The sequence below is a fragment of the Phallusia mammillata genome, chromosome 7, assembly GCF_965637545.1.
Source record: "Phallusia mammillata chromosome 7, kaPhaMamm4.hap1.1, whole genome shotgun sequence".
NCBI lineage: Eukaryota > Metazoa > Chordata > Ascidiacea > Phlebobranchia > Ascidiidae > Phallusia > Phallusia mammillata.
This window is the reverse complement of record NC_137258.1, coordinates 16144412-16161630: the sequence shown is the minus strand read 5'-3', so window position 1 is coordinate 16161630 and position 17219 is coordinate 16144412. Positions and strand designations below refer to the sequence as shown.

The 17219-nt window shown below is 34.7% G+C and overlaps 1 protein-coding gene across 1 annotated transcript; it reads left to right on the top strand.

Moving 5' to 3' along the window:
- Window positions 1-1512: 1512 nt before the first annotated feature.
- Window positions 1513-17219, top strand: LOC145238023 (cholesterol transporter ABCA5-like; the record flags this gene model as incomplete). Its single annotated transcript, XM_080101047.1, is given in 36 exon segments — window positions 1513-1776; window positions 2077-2249; window positions 2362-2425; window positions 2580-2724; window positions 2940-3037; window positions 3284-3420; window positions 3584-3670; window positions 4687-4828; window positions 4912-5097; window positions 5434-5578; window positions 5828-5987; window positions 6281-6447; window positions 6731-6927; window positions 7105-7224; window positions 7309-7447; window positions 8206-8296; window positions 8369-8508; window positions 8599-8736; window positions 8948-9114; window positions 9414-9531; window positions 9736-9849; window positions 10114-10235; window positions 10524-10665; window positions 11115-11224; window positions 11515-11682; window positions 11977-12090; window positions 12289-12426; window positions 14267-14454; window positions 14622-14748; window positions 15058-15165; window positions 15229-15357; window positions 15488-15559; window positions 15659-15759; window positions 16248-16418; window positions 16654-16773; window positions 17144-17219. Coding segments are annotated over 36 exon segments (4701 nt in total), but the record flags the coding sequence as incomplete, so codon positions are not given.

The window sequence follows — 17219 nt, the reverse complement described above, 5'->3', positions numbered from 1 at the left end:
TAATACCACAGGACAAGACATGAAACTAAATTCCTCGTGAATTTTATAGGCTCGATCTTCTTTTATTTGAGCGTAAGGTGACTCTCGAGTCATGACGCACTTCTGGTTAATAACTCCCTGTGGGAAATTTACTCCAAAAATTACAGCAAAAAAAAACAGTGAGAAAAGCACAGACAGCATGTGACCGTCACGTGGTATTAGCAGCAGCTACCGCAGCGGCGCAGCCGACGTCACGATAACGATCATGTGACAAATTGTGTATTTCGAATGTTTGTCAGAATTCCGATTACTACAGCAGTGTTTCATATAATATATGTTTAGTGTTTGCATTTTTATTGTGCACAGTGGTTGCCATTTTTATTGTCTACACTACAGGTAAACACTTAATAATTTGAAGTACTTGCACTTACAACGTTAAATGATTTTCAGAACATCTTATTTTGACATACAAATGAAATAATATATGTAAGTTGTTTTGCTATCTGAATATTTTCTTATTATTATCACAAGCGTTCCTAGAATTTAATTTTTGTTTGTACGTCACAAATCGTGCTGCTGGCATGGTGATAGTCCTACTTAAAAAATGCCCAATTAGCCGGTGCCCTGTGTTGTATCAATAAGCTCAATTAAATGACAACTGCGTATGCGACAGTCTAGGGTTGATTGAGGTAAAAATCATTTCATTTATATAGTGTAAATGTTGCGCACAATCAAGTCTGTAGCGTGGCTAACATGTGTATCCACTTTTTATGTGTAAATACGTGTATTAATCATTGCAACAAGACTTCGACTCTTGAAATGCTACGTGTGGTCAGTTCTCGTATATGGCTGTGAGTGTTGGACCATCAGCCAAACGACGCAGAAGCGCCTGGAGGCAGCGGAAATGTGGTTTCTGCGAAGAATGATGCGCATATCCTGGACGATGAAGGTGCGAAATGACGCGGTGCTGCAGCGGGCTGGAACAACAAGACAGTTGATGTGGACCATCGTCATGAGACAGGTTCGATTTCTCGGTCACGTGCTTCGTAAGAAGCAATTGGAACATCTGGTGCTCACCGGAAAGGTGGAGGGGCGAAGAGATCGTGGTCGGCAGCGTATGACTTATCTTGGATGGCTATCACGTGTCACAGGCAAATTGCCGCTGGACATCATCCGGAAGTGTATGGAAAGACAGGAACATTTGATTGTCGCCGACGTCAGACTCTGACAGGGCACCTCTATTGTAATCAGGAACATATGTTGGTCAGGTTTTTCCAAGGGCAATTTATTATAGGAAGCACTGGCTTTGAAACACAGTGAAAAGTGTTCGGGAGCAAATAAACAGAAAAGTTTCAGCTGAATAGTGAGAGAACGCCGAGAAAAAAGGAAATGCTGTACTGTAAACATACCGTGCGGCATTTCGTTGTTAAAAGCAGACACACGACAGAGACCACACCAGATAAATAATAGTATGGGCATGGTAGTGTAAAGTGTAATGTTGCGGTCTGAATTCTTAAATGTTTACTAATACAAACGTTCTCGTTTAACTTTATGCTGTATGTTTAGCGTCGTGCAACCGTCCATTAAGATTTGAATCTGTCTTTAGGACAAAAATAGTCACATTACAAAAATACATGAATACAATTACTTTCGATAAAAAATTAAACGAATTGTTTTAGCAGATTTGTTAAGGGGTAAAATCTGCTTACCATGGGTTCATTAACATGGAGGCAGATACGCACATTGCTGTATCGAAATTTCTTAATGAAGAAACGGATAAAAGGACCAACAATTCAGGTTTGAAAAAGAAAAAAAAGTCAACTTATTTAAAATAAAATATTGGATTGGGACAAATGATTCATAGATGATGAACTAATTCCAATCATACCTATGTAATGTATTCTAAAGAAGTTGATAAAATGAATAAAATACCCCACAAGCTAATTTGGGGCTATTTGTAAACAATGTAAAAATATTTCAGTGAACAGTTATAATTGTGAATGTGTTATATGAATGGCTGTTTATTGTCAGGGTTTATTTGCCTATCAGATGTACTACTACAATTAACATAACCCTAGAACCTTCCACCTATTTCAGGAAATGATCATGCCAATATACTTTGTGGTCCTTTTGGTGATTTTAAAACTTGCTGCTTACAAACCAACAACATTTCCATATCTTCCCAACAATGAAACTGTTGCAATTACTGCAAAACCTATTCCCCAAAAGTCACCAATATATGTGGCACCGGACTTTCCCAAAGCTCAACAGTAAGGACAGATATTATTTGTTAAATTGTTTACATAAAAACTGTTCATTTTTTTAAAAAAAGATTTATTTTTGAATAAAAACAAAAAAAATGAATGCAACTTTTTTAATTAGATTGATGCAGCATTTGAAAAACACATCTCTCAACAATATTACCTACAGATTTTTTGCCACTCGGGTAAGTTTGCAAAATTTACCTCAAACAAAACTATTGTTGTAAGTTGTTAAAACGCTTTTACTTGATTATGTTATTCGATGTATTCGATGTGTGGTTTGACGAGAAAATCAAGTAATATTTCTTGGTTCATGTCATATATATGTGTTTATTTTAGGAAGAGATGGACATTGTGTACAAAAATACCAGTGCTCTAAACCCAGTGGGAATATACTTTCCTCAGGCAAATGATGTTAGCCAATATGCACTGAGGTTTCCTTATGGTTCACTGCCTGGACAAAATCCTTTTGATAGATCTGAAAGTAAGACTATTTAGAGCTGTATAATGACAGTGTTCTGTCTCCCAAAAATGGTGTCTAATCATTTTCCCCAGGACATAAAAAAATGTATATAAATCATTAAAATAAAAGGACATAAAAAATAAATTAGTTATGAATGTTTCACTCAATGCGCTAATAATCCTGGTTTTGCTATTTATCTTGAAATTTGTTTTGCATCAAATTGCAATTTTTTGTAGCAACTTGTCGAGATGAAACTGGCTATTGTCCGTCTAGAATGTATCTTGACTCTGGATTTACATATCTACAAAGCTTTTTCGATGCAGCTATTGTTCAGGTGTGCCTAACATGAATACTGTCACTTTTGTTAACTTTTTGTATTTGTCATATTTACTTTTGTTTAGCCTCAGAGTTCGTAACTGGGTTTGCTGTTTGTCTTTTTAATTTGGAGATTTTCCCATTTGGATAAGCATTGTGTATTAATTTTTATCACCAGTCATAGTGTATGTTTTAATAACAGGAAAAAACATATTCTCATTGATAACTTCCTTGCACCCTGGTAACCACATAATAATGTTTTTAGTTTCTGCATAATTCTTCGTACTTGAATCCCATCATTTCAGCACAAAAGTATCCGAAACTTCCTGGAACTTCAAACAGTCAAACTTTCCAGATTATTTCTTCACTCTATCTCGTATTGGCCTTCTCACCATTTTTAACGTATGTAATAGGTTGCTGGTTGTGTTACTGCAGCTTGGATAAAAATAATTAAAAAAATACATATGCATACAATGTTCTAGATTAAACTGTTTCTTGTTTCATAAGTTTCAATTTTAACATGAACTTTTATTTGAAAACTGATTCCAGGCTTGCATTTTTTTAGATTTCTGTTGGTGTTCATTGTTTTCGAAAAACAGAAAAAAATTAAGGAGGCTATGAAAATGATGGGATTAAGCAACATTTCCTTGTGGTAAAATTTTATGTGTAATGTAAACATTTTTTTCATAAAACTGCATTGTTAGTTTGTTAAACATATTAAACATCTTAGTAAGCTTCGGGCAGTGCATACTTTTGGGACCTAAACGGTATCAGTGCAGCTGGCATAGGTGCCGAGTAGGTGGTGGCGGGGTGGCGCCGCCACCTTGGGTTTTTAAAGCACGGTGGCGGCCACTGTGGATATTTTGATTAGTTTGTTGCTGTAACGTATGAAATATCATCAAATCGATATATTTGGAACAATTTTGCTTTTAAACAAACATGGTGATACAGCAACAAAACATGACTTAAAAAAACTGCAAACAGTTTTAGTTAGTGCCTTGTTTACGACGTAAAACATACAATTAAAACACACAAATCTGCCAGTGAATGTTGGGCCATTGTTGTGTGCAAATGTGTTGTAATAAATTGTTAAACTTGAGGAAACAATTTTTAAACGTTGCTAAGCCAATGATCAACGTTACAGCAACTTGTTGAAATTGTCAACTAAACATTATTTCAAACACCTTTTTTTCTGGTTTTGACGAACGTTGCATTCTATGGAAAGTCTGTTTGGGCTTGAATTTAAGTTCTTGTAGTTGCACGCAGTAGTGATGTCACATATAGTGACGTCATATTTTATGTCCGCCACCTTGCATTTTTGTAAAACTCGGCGCCTATGGCAGCTGGTGACAAAATTATTAATAAATCTTTTAAAATATTGCGTAACCTCTTTTGTAGTCTTGGCTAAAAACAGAGAAAGCTGTCTGAAAAAATCAATACCATGATGGAAAAAAGGTGTACAACCTGAGCTGAAAGAAAGATGTAAACAGTATAATTTTTTTACTAGACATTTCTATTGTTATTTCACAATGTGCTAGAGTTGTATCTCCCTTCTGCGCGCCATGACAGTTAAAAATATATCAAATTACATATGTATTAGGGACATTTACTGTATTCCAGAGATATTATATAAAAACACAAACAAATAATGGTACATTTTCCTTACAGGTCAGCCTGGGCCCTAACATACATCATTATTATTTTCATCATGACCATTATAATAACCCTTCTAGCAAAATTTGGCCAATTGTTTCCGAACAGCGATTTCTTTTTACTCTTTCTCCTGTTTTTCATGTATGGATTGACTCTTGTAAGTTTTTATTTGAAGTGTGCACAATTTGTGCATGAAAAGTTGTCAAATTTTGTATTATTTTGACAAATTGCATTATTCAGGAAATGATGGGTTTCATGCTCACGCCATTTTTCAATAACCCAAAAGCCGCAGGGGGTTTGGGCAGTTTGTTGACTATCTGTATGTCCTTGTTGTCTCTCTTGCCTGTGCTAACCACAATTTCAACTCCAGCACTTTGGGCACTCAGTCTGTTATCTCCTGTTGCATTTGCTGTTGCAATTGGTCAGGTATGTGATTGCAAATTACATGTACTGAATGTGCTTTTGAGATTTACAGTAAATCTCAGTTAATCTGGACCGGTTTGTACTAAACAAATTTTAGGAGAAGATCCAGATTAACTGATGATGATTATATCATTACATTAAACATCAATTGTACCATTAGTTTTGTCCGATTTGGGGAAAGATCCTGATAAATAGAATCCTGTTTGACAGAGGTTTACTGTATTCAATATTATCAAGAAAAATTTTATGCTATAACTGGCTGTTGCAAGGTCAATTTTTTGTCAATTATTTATATAATTGTAAATATATACCATACTTGACTGATTCCCTGGCACACAGGTCAGTCTTCTTGATATATCTGGTGGTGCATTCTTCAGCAACATTTGGGTGGGACAGAATCCAGTAGGCGTTGCACTTGTTATGCTTCCAGTCGACATTTTGCTTTATTTTGTGATCACTCTTTACTTGGACAATGTGGTACCAGGTTTGTAATTGTGATTGTGACCATCTGTTGTTGTTGGTTATTGCGCTAGGACCACATAGTACTCACCTGTAGCATGAATAATACAGTGCTACGTTAGGTATTAGCAGATTAATCACTAATGGAGTTGCATTCTTTTCCTATGTAATTGAACTGCCATTCTGTAGACAAACGTTATACCTTGATGACATACTATAATGTATTGGGACTTTCACTGATGATTGATCACTAAAAACATGTTTTTTTTAACAGGTGAATATGGGCAACATGAAAACCCTTTGTTTTGTATTCTGCCTTCATTTTGGTGTCCTTCTAAGAAGAAAGCTGTTCATGAAGTCTATTCATCTGATACGACACATTCTGATAATATTGAAAAAATTGATGAAACTCTGATTGGTAAAGAAGCAATAAGGTATAGACTGCATATTTCACCTACAGGTTCTTGTTGGTATTAAGCCTCATTTTTTGAGTTGTATCTGTAGGCAGTGCGTTACACATACTCTTACATCATTGTCTTCCTGTGTGGCAAAAAATAAAACACATGTTTCAGATTCTTTGAAACTGAGATCTCTGAAAACACAACTATTTATACAGCCGACATTTTTATCAAAGTTCAATTAAAAATTCTTGTTTGAAATTTAACAGCTTTAACTTTTACCATATCTTAAACAAAGTTATGTTTCAAATAAATGCATATTTATTCAGGATTAAAAATGTGTCAAAAGTGTATAAGTCTGATGGATTCTTTACAAAACAAACTGAAGCAACTACAGCGTTAAAGAATTTGTCAATGGACATTTATGAAGGACAGATCACTGCATTGCTTGGGCATAACGGAGCAGGAAAAACAACACTCTTTAATATTCTAACAGGTTTGGGTTATAAAATATTTAGTTTAGTTGCATTAAAACATGGTTGTTGTTATAACATTGATTTATTTAAGTCCTTCTTTGGTTTAAAATTATTTCAGCTTCAACTACAATTTGCAAAGCCATGGTTTTGCATAAGTGTACTTAGAGTGGTGTAATATACTAAAAAAATATCGGCAAAGTATTAGAAACCATGTATATACTACAAAAATAAAAATAAATGTTTTATTAATGTACTTTTTTTAATTTGATGAAAGATTGAAACTTACACACTGTTTCTGTACAGGTTTTATTGAAACAACAAGTGGATCAGCAACAGTGTTTGACTATGATGTTTCCAACCCAGGCCATATGGCAAAAATTCGTCAAATGACTGGAGTGTGTCCACAACACAACATTTTGATCGACCAATTGTCAGTGGAAGAACATTTAGAAATCTTTGCTGGAATAAAGGGAATTGATCCAGACACTGCAAAACCAGAGGTAAACTGCAATTTAAAAAAAGGGTTGGTAAAATGGCTTTACTGGTACTTTATTGCCTGCAAGTACTTTCACAATGATTGAAGATTTGGTAGTACGTAAAATGAGAGTAAACAATTTTACAAATACCGTTGCAGTATTTCTCGTTAAAAAATGTAAAACGTTGTAAACTTTATGTAGATTACCAGAGTAATAAAGTTGATTGGACTGGAAACGCAGCGACACACATTTGCCCAAAAATTGTCTGGTGGACAGAAACGTAAACTCTCAGTTGGAATTGCAATTATGGGAGATCCAAAGGTATCGCTTCGCAAAAATAAACAGTTTTCTTCAAGACAATTTTCTGAAAACTTATTATGATCTGATGTTATAACACTTGTGTAGATTCTTGTATTGGATGAACCGACTGCTGGAATGGATCCGTTTTCAAGAAACAATTTATGGGATGTTTTGCGATCGCGCAAAGAGGGAAAAGTTACATTGCTTACAACCCATTTCATGGATGAAGCTGACATACTCGCAGGTATCTGAAAATTATTTGCAAACTTGTTTCAAAGCTATTTTGGAAACTTTTTACCAACAACCAAACCAGTTTAAATACAGTATGTTCTGGAAACCTTTTACTAATGATCAAAGCAATAGAAATATGGTAAATTCGGGTAAATATCAACTCCTAGTTAGTTGGAATATGCATTAAACAAGAATATTTTTAAACCATTATTAACCTACAGTTTAGGATCAAGTATGTTACAACATAGTTTTAAACCAAAATAATCTGTACAAAATGTATGGATCTATTACAACCAGGGATTATACTTCATTTAGTTCAGTGGTTCTCAACCTTTTTACTGTGCGACCCCCTTTAGAGGTTTTCTAACACAATGGGACCCCTTTACAAACACATGTAAGAAATTTTACTACTATAATGTGTTTATCGTACATTTACTATCAAACGTCACATTTTTGGGAGTATAGAAAACTCTTAAAATTGTGGGTAAGGCCCATGTCACCATAAACCTTTTCAATATTTCATGTTATTTATATCGGAAAAAGCCAAACACAAAATAATATAAAAGTATACATTTGCGAATGCTTTTTTCTAATTCTAAACCAATTTGTTGTGTGAGTTACTATTTTAAATAGAAGACACAGGGAAAGTTTGCAAAAAATCTTTCTGAGTTGGCTTGCTTTTCGCGCCCCCTCAAAAGTGCTTGGCGACCCTTTTGGGGTCGCGATCCCCAGGTTGAGAAACACTGATTTAGTTTATTGTTGAATTTTTAGATCGCAAAGCCATTATTAGTCGAGGACAACTGCAATGTTTGGGTTCATCACTGTTTCTCAAAAATCGATTTGGTGTTGGATATCATCTTGGGTAAACAAGAAAATTCAACAATACATATTTTAGCATTTTCAGCATAATAATTACGGTCTTGTTGTATTACAGAGTGGTTGCAAAATCCAGTGACAGCGAGCCACTAATTACTGAATGTGTAAGTTCACACATTACTGGTTCCGAGCTCTTGCGTGCAAGTGGTTTTGAACTAGGTTACACCTTGCCTCTTGCTGAAGTTTCAAAATTTTCAGGTAATGAATTATAATAGATTAGTTCAGATGTGTAAAAAAATGGCATGAGTGAATAAAAAGTTGTTAGATATTCAAGGCGTTTTTTCGCAGAGCTTTTTAATGACTTGGAGCGACGGGGTGAAAACCTGAATGTGCAAAGCTTTGGTGTTTCCATGACAACATTGGAAGAAGTTTTCTTAAGAATTGGTGAAGATGAGGAAACAACAGACACACCATCAGAGCATGAAGGTAGAGTTGCGGGTGTTTTTAATAGTTTCATTGTGTAGGGAACCATAGGTTTTTGCAAGGTTATACCAATGGTTTTTGTAATATATGTTCAATTGTTAAATAACTTAGTGAATATGACCATATAAAATAAGTATCAGTGTTTCTACATGCAATGGCAATGTGTTCTATGTAGTACTTTTATTTCTTAAAACACTCTTCCATATATTTTTAGAAGGTCCACTGCTGGCAAATCAAATATCCCAGCGACTTCGCTCAATGTCTTCGAGTTATGAAAATCCAAGTTATGGAGCAACCGAAAAGGAAACACAGATTCAGAATGGTGACACTGTTGTGCAAGTTGTGAGGAATAACACTGCATTTGACCCTTCACATTGTGTGGTACGAAAGATGCAAGATATAACATGTGTTGTAACTGTGGTTACATAAAAAACTTTTTTTTAAATTTGACTTAATGGAATTTTTATCTCACTACAAAGTATTTTTTAATTCATAATAAAACGGTAGTAAAAAAGTAGTCTTAACATAAAAAGGTAGTTACAAAGTTAAACATTAACTTTTGTTTTTTTCAAATTATATAAACTCATGTTTTAAAAATAGTTTGTTTGAACAAAACTTTCATCTTATATCCTGCTAGCAAAAATTTCTATCTTCAAACCAAGATTTGTCTATTTTTACAGAAAGAGAAAAAATCTCGTTTGAAACTGCTGAAAATTCTTGCTTGGAGAATGTGTCTTGTCTACGTTCGAAACCCAGCAGCAGTTATATTTGGTGTCGTTTTTCCTCTTGGTTTATGCAGTAAGTGTTTGCTATATGTATGTCAAACTTACTTTGCCCAAAAACCTACAATACTACCAAAATTGATATTTTTGAGCTTTGATATTTATATTTTTTCTCTATTGTTAAGAAGAGTAACTAAAATGCCTGGTATGCTTGCATAAGCATCCTTTTCATTCAGGAGTGATCTGTCTCCATTTATAAACTTTTTTATTATGTGTTAAGTTGGTGCAGCAGCCCTGATGACATTACAAACTGGATCACAGAATACTGACAACCCAGACTTGGTTTTTATAAACTCAACCAACTATAGGACCATGTTGTACAAAAATTCATCAGGTAAAGATTGTTTATGGTCTAAAATTGCCAGTATTTCCTATGGTTGATCACCAAACATTTTGTCATTCTGCTCTGTGCATCATCAAGTGTGCATTGAATGTATAAGTTAGTGGCAGAATTTTCACCATTGGTTTGGGTGAACTTGGGGTGGTGGGGAGAAAAATCATTTCAAAAGTGACTTTTGCAAGATAAAATGTGCTTAGTTTCACATTAAACATGGACCTTTGTACCTAAATTTGTGACAAAACTTTCATGGCTCCACAGAATCTTCCCTTGATCTGTTCACCAGCAATACCAACATGACATTACAGCTAGATGATTTGACAAATCTTAACACAAGCAACACATGGATGGCAGCTGATATCAAACTCTACACAATTAAACAGGTAAAAAAATACTGTGATGTGGTGAAATAACTTTAGCAAAAAATGTGTAGATTAATGAAAACAAAATAAAAAAAGTGTTTATGGTCAAAAAAATTCACCCAAAACAAAAATGAACCAGTGTTAAGGATGTAGATCTCTTCTGGCAAATGTAATTTTATTCCGACATTTTGACGTCCTATACAGGTCGCTCTACAAACTTGATATTATGCCTGGCAGCAATAGCTTACATAATGAACCAGTGTTTTTTCAAATTCCTTCAATTTTTTAAAAGTGAGTTGTTTTATTCAGATGAATTATAAAGCTGTATTTAACACAACTGGAACATACAGTCTTCCAGCAATCATCAATGTCCTCAGTTCATCAGTTGTATCGATGTTTAATAAGACAGCTTCACCTATCAAGACCTACAACAAACTGTGGCCGGCAATAAGTATGTGTTTAAAGGTGTTATTGTTAAGTAACTTTGAAGTGAAACAAAAATGTTACGTATTGTTGCTCTTTTAGCAGTTTTATAACAAAGAAATTGTTGTTAGTTTATAAGTTTACATAATATTTAAATCAAATACCACATTTAAGTCGTTATTACAGTCTTTTTACAATTATGGGTTGTCCATAAAAAAGTGTTTATTTGTTGCTAAACTAGGCAGATGTTTTTACTATTGTTTCTTGTCTGCAAGTTCACATGTATATTTTTCTTACAAGTACTGTAACTTTTTTAACTTAGCTTTATCCTCTTAACAATATTTCTAACACTCACATATGTGGACTCAAATAAGACTGAGAAGTTATTCTGGCTTTCGGGAGCAAGAAAGTCCTAACTTAAAATGGCTGAGAGACACTGACTTAGAGAGTACAATTCTGTTTTTTGCATTTTTGTAGATCCGATACCTCCATTTAATGGTGGAGTGTTTGGTGGAGTTTTGATGGCAGGAATGGCATTGCTCATACCAATGTCTTTTGCTGCATTTAATGCTGTTCAGGAAAGGGAGGTAAATACAGTTATATATGTTTAGAAAATTCCTTTTTTGCCAAAACTAATGGTAGTGAAATAAAACCAACTATCACTTCACTTTTCCTGATATAGTATCTTCACAATATGCAACTTGCACTTTTGGATGCAGGTGGTCAGTGCTTTTTTTTCAAAAAATAGGATTAAAAACATTGGTACATGAAATTGTAGTGTCAAGTTGATTAGCGAATGTAGCATTTGGTGTTATCCTAATATTACAACATTGCACTTTTTTGTTTGTAATAAATGATATAACCTGTTTTGTTGCAGCTTAAAATTACAACTCAACTCCGTGTTTCTGGTGTGACCTTCGAACTTTACTGGCTTGCTTCTTTTTTCGTGGATTACTTGTGGTTTTTTATTGTTGCCCTGGCTTTCGTCATTGCTGTGTTGGCATTTCAAGTTCCACTGTTTACATCTGGGGCCCTTGGCGCAGTGGTAAGTGTGTTTTCGTAATGAACTACTTCATATGGAAGGCTGTCAACAAAAACCCAAGCACCTAAAAAAGGTGTTTTATTTTTGCTTAACTAAAGAACACAACATCTTATGTGATTTTTTTGACTTTTTGACTTTTGTGATTTGAAATGCCACATCCGTTTGTTGGTTTCTAAGCAGCATTATTGCGCATTTATTATTGGAGATGTTAAATGTTTGACCACAGCTTGATCTTGGTGTCACTGGTTTCCCAAATACAGTCAAGTTTACTTTGTAGACTTTTGTTTTACGTTGTAGGTATTGTTGTTTTTTGGCTGGGGAGCATCAGGTGTTTTGTTTTCCTACTGTGGAAATTTCATCTTTGATAAATATGAGACAGCCCAAGCTACATGGTTCAACATTATGCAACTAGTAAGATGATTGTGGAAAGAGCCTCTCTGAAACTAAAGTTATTTAACATCAAATAGTGGTCTAAAATATCAATTTTTTTTAAGACCCTGTGATATGAAAATATTTTTTTACCCAAACCTACATGTGTTTCTTAAAACCACTAATCAAAATAACTTTGTTTCATAAAAATAGTCAACTAAAGTTTTTTGTTATGTTTAGGCGACTTTGATTCCATACCTCATAGTTTCATTGCTTGACCAACTTGGATCCACTGATGCTGCACTCTATATAAACATTGTTTTTGTCATCCTTTTGCCACCATATGTTGGTTTTAGTGGAATTTACTATATTCTCAAAGTATGGCAGACCTTGTTGTTCTGTATGTTTTTAAAAATATTGATAAACATAAAAAAACAGTTTCAAAGGCATAGTCTTGTTCAAAACCTGACATACATCCTATTTATTTTTAAATACGCCTAGATTCTACATACATCAGCTTTATGATGCACAAAAAACTTGTTTAGTGCGAGTTGTGATAAAGATACCTGTAAGTTTAATTTATCCCAAACAACAATAGATTAACTGACTACGTGAGAGTTGTTGCATGTTAAATGCTTTTATTATGGGTCCCCTTCCTTGAAGGGGACACATCTTGATTTTACTCGATTTCTTTTTTTTTTTTTTCTTTTTTTTTCTTTTTTTTTTTTTTCTTCCCTGAAGTTTGTCCACCCCATTTTGCCCTGAAATGTTTGATGGATTTGGATGAAACTTTCACAGATGGTAGATATAGTTGTGTAGATGTGCCATCTGCTTCGTTTGTCATGATAACCCCAGTATTTACCCCGCTAGCCCCCAAAATGTAAAATGTGGTTTGTGCGCACCACAAACGTTAGTTTTGTGTGATGTTATAAAGCCAACTACATATGGTACTTATGTTTAAGGATTGCTTGGTGAACGTGTTTGCGGATAGCAGTCAAGGGGGTTGTTCACAGCCTTGTGACGTCACAAGTCATTACGGTTGTTGGTTAAAACGCCCCCTAGTGGTCAAAATTGAAACATTTGCCGATTTGGACAAAATTTTACAGGATTGTTGTTTGGGTCATTGCAGTTTCATATTTTCAACATTAGGGTGAAGAACCCCATCAGTTACCCCACTAGCCCCCTAAAATGGGTGAATTTTTAAACAGGGTCGGAATTGGCTGAAATTTGGATAGCTTGTACAATTTGCCATTTACAAATGATGATTGTTGTGTTAAACCCTGTAGCCCCAGCATTTACCCCACTAGCCCCCTAAAATGGGTGAATTTTTAAACAGGGTTGGATTTGGCTGAAATTTGGATAGCTTGTACAATTTGCCATTGACAAATGACGATTGTTGTGTTAAACCCTGTAGCCCCAGCATTTACCCCACTAGCCCCCTAAAAAGGGTAAATTTTTTAAACAGGGTCGGAATTGGCTGAAATTTGGATAGCTTGTACAATTTGCCATTTACAAATGACGATTGTTGTGTTAAACCCTGTAGCCCCAATAGTCACCCTACTAGCCCCCTAAAATGGGTGAGTTTTTAAACAGTGCGCAATTGTTGGAAATGTTATGCCATTTATAGGTATCGATTGTTGTGTTTTACTTCTTTGTTTTAAACTAGACAAACTTTAAACAATGCTTGAATTGAGTCGATTTGTATAGTTTGAACTTTGCATAGCGTGGCTATTTAATCCTAGTACCAATCACAGTGTTTTACTTTACAACACCAAAGTTTCTTATGGTTATCTCTTGAAATGCAGTATTTACAACTTTGCATGTGTGGGGACCCATTAGTTTCTGCCTGCAGAAACAACTAACGTTTTAAAAGACGGTGGCTAATATGGGACCCAATATAAAATAAGTGAAGGAATTATATTTATGTTTTAAAATAGATCATAGTGTATGTGCAAGGGCAATATGTGCTAAGCCACCCTTCTAGTTATTGTTGGGACCAAAAATTTTATATACTTCATCAACAATGTGTTCTCCTCTTCATTGGTAAACATGTTGAAGGATGATATTAAAGGTTGAATGATACAAAACTGAAATATAAAAACAGGACAAAGTGCAAAAATAATTGTTTTTTGCAAAGTTATTTTTGTGTCAATAATTTTTTGTTAAATAAACTGTTTGATCACAAGGAGTATGACTATTAATTTATTATAATTAACAGATCTACACCATATTTGCTTTGACTGGAGTTTCTGCAATTCCCACTCACTTGTATTTTGACTGGACACACCCAATGGTTCCATTTGCCATCCTTATGGCTTATGTCCATGTCTTTGTTATGTTTTTCCTCCTTATTGTCTTCTCAGTGCTTAAAGATGGTGGAAATGTGAAAGATATTTTGAACCTTAAGTAGGAGATTATTTTAAATGTTTTGAAATAGAAAAAAGTCCATAGTTTTAAACAAAGAGCTAAAACTGTAGAGCAATTTTGTTGGTAATGATTTAGATTTTAATAAAAAAAAATTGTTTCTAAAAATTGACAACCCTAAAGACATTAATTGTCGTCCAAATTTTCAGGTTCCGTTACCGGGCAATAGGTGATTCACAGAGCCAAATTAGTGTCCGAGAAGAAGTGAATAACGATGATGTTGACAATGATGTGAAAGAAGAAAAACAAAAGGTTGCAAGAATTGTGGCAAATGAGGTAACATAATAGCCAAAAACTTATAAGATGGCTTATAAAAAACTATTGTTCACATAAACATAGCTTGGGGTACCAGATGCACCAAGAACTTTTAAAACTAACAGCCGGTGCTATAAGTGTTTGATTTGTCCCAGCCACTACTTACGATGTAATAAAAAATAGGCTATTAATAAAAATAGCAATATTGCTGTTTCAACAGGTGGAACAAGCAAAGTTGTTCGTTCATAGTTTAATGCAAGTTACTTTTGAAGCATGTGAATTTAAGTTTACTGCTCTCCATGATAATAACTGAAAATTTATTCTTTGTAGGAAAGTGGAGATCAACCAGTTGTACTTGTTCATCACCTGCACAAAAATTTTGTCAAACGCAACAAGAGAAAAAACTGCAAAAAAACTACAAAAGCAGATACTATAAAGGTAAAATTTAAGACCACGGAAATCTTTTTCTTTTGATTTCAGACATTTCATTTTCTTTTGTAGACTGCTGTTGGTGATTTATCTTTGACTGTTTATCCTGGACAAGTTTTGGGACTACTTGGGCCAAATGGAGCTGGTAAAACAACTGCCATGAGCATGATGACAGCTGACATAGCTCCAACTAGTGGCAAGGTTATACCATACTTGTGATTAATTTAATTGCTCTTTAAAATTTTTCATGGATTTCATGTATTTTTAAACTTGTTTGATAAATGCAAGATTTCGTGTAGTATAAGTTATTTTATGCTGTTAACTTTTGTAGATATTCATATCAGGCCATGAGATTCAATCCAATTTATCTTCAGTGTATGAAGATATGGGATATTGTTCACAGGTAAAATACTACGCTAATCTTAAATTTTGTTACAAATGACAACAGCAAAAACACTAGCATTAAATAACTTGTCATTTTTATTGTGGACTTCTTATGCAGGATAATCCTTTGTGGGAAAACATCACACTCAAGGAACATTTAGAGATCTATGCTGCAACACATGGAATTAAAAAGAGCAATATTGAAGATACTGTTAACAGGTATGTAAATGTGGCTCGCACTACAGATAGGGATGCGCCGAGCCGAGCCAGAACCCGGGTACTCGGTACCGAGCTATTTTTGATGCTCTGTGCTCGGCCGAGCAGTTGCACAAACTGACCCGAGCATTAAATTTGCATATTCATGCCCTGCTAACATAGGTAACTAGTTTTCGAAAGGGTGTCTATGAACAAAAACAAATGATTTTTCAAATGCATTAGATTGTGGAAAAACGTATTTCTGAGGCCTGTAACAGCTTAATACACCGCTGGTGACGTAAAAGGCCTTGTAGAGCTAAAACGTAGAAAGGGAATTTTTTGTGACGGCCGAGCACCCAGCATTTGCAATTTTGGCACATCCCTAACTACAGACAAACGATTTGTTTGTTTGTTGGTAAATAATATCAGTAAAATTATATTTTGTCATTAATTTGCAGTTGGTAATAATTGTGTTGACTATTCTTAACTGTTTCAATTTTTTTTATATACAGCTTTATAGATGCCCTTGGTGTACAAGAGCACACAAACAAGCGGGCCAAATCTCTATCAGGTGGAACAAAGCGAAAACTGTGTTTTGCCATGGCTATGATGGGAAATCCCCAGGTGGTACTTTTGGATGAACCTTCAACTGGAATGGACCCTAAAACCAAACGATTCATGTGGTGAGTGAGAACCCATTGCTATGGCTCAGTGCAAACTGAATGCACTTTCTACTATTATAAGGCTAACACATATTAACAATTCCATAAAATTAAGGTAGGAATATGGGTTTTAGGCAATTCCAATCCTAATGGCCAGAAAACTAAAGACAATCACTGTACGAAGCTTGAAATGTACAAAAAACAAAGGGGTTTAAGCAAGACGTTTGTCATGATTTAACTTTTTGTGGTTTTCCAGGGATACAATCAGCACAGCATTTGAAGGGACAAGCCGAGGGGCAATTTTAACAACACATTATATGGAGGAAGCTGATGCCTTGTGCTCGCGTGTTGCAATTATGGTGCTGGGAAACCTCAAGTAAGCTTTTTGCCAAATCAATTCAGATGTAGTTCGGGTGTTTAAAAACCTCTTTTAAAGACAGTTCAGCGATAAATGCTCTCATTAAGGTTTGGAATACTTTGTTGATAAACTATGACCAAGTCAATATATTTGAACCTGACATGTGTATATTTTAACAAATATTTGACATTACTAAATTTTGACAAAACATTTCAATTGATAAAAAGATTTTGTTTAACATTGAACAGAATATTAACCATACACCACACTAAATGTGTAATTTGTGTCACCTGATAACTGGATGAAAGGTTACATCAAATAACTTGTAAACTAAAACTTATAACTTTTCCACTGAGGAAGTTTAAGTGTATCTATCACTTTTGTCTAGGTGCATTGGATCAACTCAGCACCTGAAAAGTAAGTTTGGACAAGGATACATACTGGAAGTGAAGCTGAAACGTGTT